General features: G+C 44.5%; 1 protein-coding gene across 1 annotated transcript; it reads right to left on the bottom strand.

Moving 5' to 3' along the window:
- Nucleotides 1-700: 700 nt before the first annotated feature.
- Nucleotides 701-1,438, bottom strand: LOC149402397 (uncharacterized). The gene has a single exon (XM_089608357.1). The coding sequence runs from the start codon at nucleotides 1,436-1,438 to the stop codon at nucleotides 701-703; it is 738 nt and encodes a 245-aa protein (XP_089464483.1).
- Between the last annotated feature and the right edge of the window lie 2,802 nt (nucleotides 1,439-4,240).

Raw genomic sequence — 4,240 nt, 5'->3', positions numbered from 1 at the left:
GGTTTCGCCGGTTGCGTTCCGCGCGGTCGCTTGGTATGCCCAGAGGACCATGGGGAGCTCCTCGGCCGACGCCCCTTTTCTTTCCTCCAGCTTCTTCTTTAGGTTTTCCTTGATCGTCTTGTTGACCGCTTAGATTTAGTCGTTGGCCTGAGGATGTCGAGGGGAGGAGAAAGTCTTGCTGATGCCCAACTGTTCGCATATGTCGCGGACGCGTGCATTGTCGAACTGCTTTCCGTTGTCAGTCACGATCGACGCGGGGATCCCGAAGCGGCAGATAATGTTCTTCCAGATGAAATTAGTCGTGTTCATCTCCGTGATCTTTGCCAGTGGTTCTACCTCTACCCATTTTGTGAAATAATCGATACCCACGATTGCATACTTGTATTGTCTTGGGGCCGTAGGCAGCTCACCAATGAGGTCGATTCCCCACTTTTTGCGAAGGGTTGAGGTACGACGATCGGGCACAGTGGGGCCGGCGCTTGGCGCGGGATGTGGGAAAACCTTTGGCATTCGTCACATCGTTTGGCCCACTCGTGGGAGTCCTTTTTCAAGGTTGGCCAAACGAACCCGAGCCTTAGCAGCTTCAGGGCCAAAGACTGTCCGGCGGCGTGGTTCCCTCACGACCCTTCATGCACCTCGTAGAGTGCTTCCTTCGCCTCGACCTCGGTCAAGCATCGGAGGAGGGCATGGAGTACCCTCTCTAGAATAGGTTGTCCTCCCTCATCGTGTATTTCGGTGCCAAGCTTTTCAGCTTTCTGGCTTCTTCCTTGTTTTCGGGGATGACTCCTCGCATGAGGTACTCCACGAGTGGCGTCATCCATGAGGGAGGCAGAGCTTCGTTGACCACTTCTACGTCGCTTCTCGAGACGTAGAGCCGAGTTAGTACTTCTATCGGGACGCTGCCTTCTCCCTCTTCGTCTATCCCTGATGCAAGACGCGCCAGGGCGTCGACTTCAATGTAAGCCTCTCGGGGAACTTGGACTATCTCGAACCATGACAGGGCCTCCAGGTTCTTCTGAGTCTTGGATAGATATGCGACCATGTGCGGGTCCTTGGCTGCATAGTCACCCTTCACCTGATTCACAATTAGTAGTGAGTCGTAATGGATGCGCAGGTTCTGGACTTCTAGCTTGTTTGCCAACTCCAAGCCAATGATCATAGCCTTGTACTCTGCCTTGTTGTTGGAGGCCTTGAACTCAAATCGTAGGGCGTACCTCAATTTTTCCCTGTCGGGATTTGTGAGTATGACGCCGACGCCGGCACCAGCCCCCAGGGTATTTGATGCGCCATCGACGTGAAAGTCCCAGACTGGCCCTATCGGGTCACTGGTCCTCTTTTTTGACGACCCGTCGCGGTCGTTCTCCTTGTCTTCCTCGTCTTTGTTACCTTCATTGTCTTTGTCCGTCGGGGGCGTGTACACTACAACAAATAGAACCATTACCGAAGATTTTTTTCGTCGGTAATAACCCCTTAATCGTCGCTAAATCTATTTAGCGACGATTATTATCGTTGCTAAATGTCCGTACCTAAATATGTCGAAGTATGTAATAACCCCTTCGTTGTCTCCCACTAATCTCAATTGTCGAAGTATGTCGCTTGCTGATTTTCTCACTGGAAGTGGTCGTTTCTCATTTCGTACCTTCTACAGTTTGCTCTTCCTCATCGGGTGTAACAACGGCAAGAATCGACGATGATCGCAGTAAAAATATCTTGTTTCGAGCCTTGAAAGACGGTGTGTCGTTGTTACACGTCGGACAAGCAAGGTACCCTTGACCACTCCATCCCGACAAACTGCTTCTCACTGGAAAATCATTCACTGTCCATAGCAATGCGGAAAAGAACCTGAATAGCTCATCGGTCGAACCATCTCTCAACACAACACCGGTTTCCCACAATTCCTTCAGCTCATCAATCAGCGGTTGTAAGAAAATGTCCATGTCTTTTCCCGGCGCACTACGACCTGGTATAAGTAATGTTAACATCAAGTACGATGTTTTCATGCACAACCACGGTGGTAAGTTGTACGCAGTCAAGACTACCGGCCACATACTGTATGATAAACTCATGTCACCAAATTGGTTGAAACCATCGGCGGCAAGTCCAAGCCGGACGTTCCTCGGTTCTGCCGCAAACATGAGATATTTTCGGTCGATCTCCTTCCACGTTGCTCCGTCAGCAGGATATCGCAGTACACCATCCTCCTCAATGCGTTCATTCTCGTGCCACTGCATCTCTAGAGCTGTGTGCCGACTCGCGTACAATCATTTAAGCTGATCTTTCAGCGGAAAGTAGCGCAATACCTTATGCGCTACCTTTTTTTTCCACCGTCTTTCTTCAGCCACCGGCTTTCATTACAAACTGGACACTCGTCTAGATTGGCGTTGTCCTTCCAAAACAACGCGCAATCGTGTTTGTAGACGTGAATCGACTCGTAACCCATACCAAATCGACGCAATTTTACCTTTGCTTCATAGTGTGACTCTGGAATCGTGTTGCCGATCGGATGAGACTTTTTCAGTACTTTCAGTAGCTGATCAAATGACTTATTCGTCCACTTGTTCATCACTTTCAAATGCATCAACGTGACAACAAAGGAGAGTGACGAATACTCCGTACAACCCGGCCATAATTCTGTGTTCAGGTCGCTGAAAAGGTCATCGAACTGTCCACTCTGGTATTCTGCATTCGGGTCAATATTGTCATCATCACCATCTACGTCGTTGTGATTTAAGATATCGTGTAAAACATCAAACATCCCACCTCCTCTTCCGTAATCCGTCTGATACTGCATTACGTCATCTTCTTCCTCCCCGTGAAAGATCCATCTGGTGTAATTCCTCTTAAATCCTCTGATAAAGAGATGATTCTCTATATCAGGAATTTTTTGCCTCAACACGCTGTTACACCTCTTGCATGGACACTTAACTCATCCTTCGATTTTTACGTGTTGTCGGGCCATTGCCATGAACTCTGTCATGCCAGCCGCAAACTCAACGCTTAGACGTTGGTCCTCGATTATCCAATTCCTATTTGGATAACTCATTTTACCTAAAGATTCAACATTTTAAAATTTAGTAGTTTTCAGATTTTATTTTAAAATTTCACGATCCTACCGAAATTTCGGCAGAACCTCCCCTATAAACTTAACAACCCGGCATCAAGCCTTTAACTTTAAAACCTGCATAGAAACATTTTAAAACTAACAATAAATCCAACCTTAGTGGTTCGATTATTAAAATACATAATCCATACCAACTAATTAATTTCACATTTTTAATCATTTGTAACAAGAATTAAATACAATTCCTTTAATTTCACATAAACTACCTAATCGTTTTTACATGTTTTTACATAATTTTACCTAATATAAATATTTATAACTAATTTAAATATTTATACCTAATATAAAAATTTATAACTAATTTAAATATTTTTGTAAACAAAACTAATTTAAATAATATATAAATATTTATAACTAATATATAACTAATTATGTAAATATAAATATTTATACTAAATTATGTAAATATAACTAATTCATTTATATTTATAACAAATATATATATATATATATATATAAACTTACCGTACGTGAGGGACGAAGAGCTGCCGGACCGGGGCGAACGAGGACTAGGACGGCGTCGGCGGCGGACCGGAGGAGGAGCGGCGGAGCGGTGGAGGAGCTGCAGACAGGAGAGAGAAGTTAGGAGAGAGATGTGAGGAGAGAGAGAGAAGTGAGGAGAGAGAGACTTATCGGGGAGGACGAGGACGGCGTCGGCGGCACACGGCGGAGGAGGGCACACGGCGGACGGCGACGGTGGGAGAGGAGAAAATGAGGATAAAATCGCGTCAATCGGCCGATTTAGGTCAGGAAAACGAAATGGGGAAAGCTGATTCGCGATCTGGTATTTAAATACATTTACCGACGATTTAATCGTCGCTAAATGATTAAATTTCGTAGCTAAATGAACTTACCTTTTCAGTTCATAACCAAACATTTAGCGACGACTTGTTCGTCGCTAATAGTTTTCGTAAATATTTAGCGCTGATTTATTCGTCGCTAAATCATTTTGTTTTAATTAAATTGGAGGGGTTTTTCTCTCTTCAAAATTCGTCAAAATTTAAAAAGATTTAGCGACGATATTATCGTCGCTAATTCATTTCGTTTTAATTAAATTGGAGGGATTTTTCCCTCTTTAAAATTCGTTAAAATTCTAAATTAATTCGAAATTATTAGCAA

Source organism: Urtica dioica, chromosome 3 (assembly GCF_054948205.1).
Source record: "Urtica dioica subsp. dioica isolate 48M chromosome 3, U.dioica_male_clone48M_v1_H2, whole genome shotgun sequence".
NCBI lineage: Eukaryota > Viridiplantae > Streptophyta > Magnoliopsida > Rosales > Urticaceae > Urtica > Urtica dioica.
The sequence above is the reverse complement of the archived record's forward strand: the minus strand, read 5'-3'. Positions and strand labels throughout refer to the sequence as shown.

What these genes read in the sequence shown, in the direction of transcription:
- LOC149402397 (XM_089608357.1), bottom strand. Translation starts at nt 1,438, where the DNA reads ATGGTTCTATTTGTTGTAGTGTACACGCCCCCGACGGACAAAGACAAT.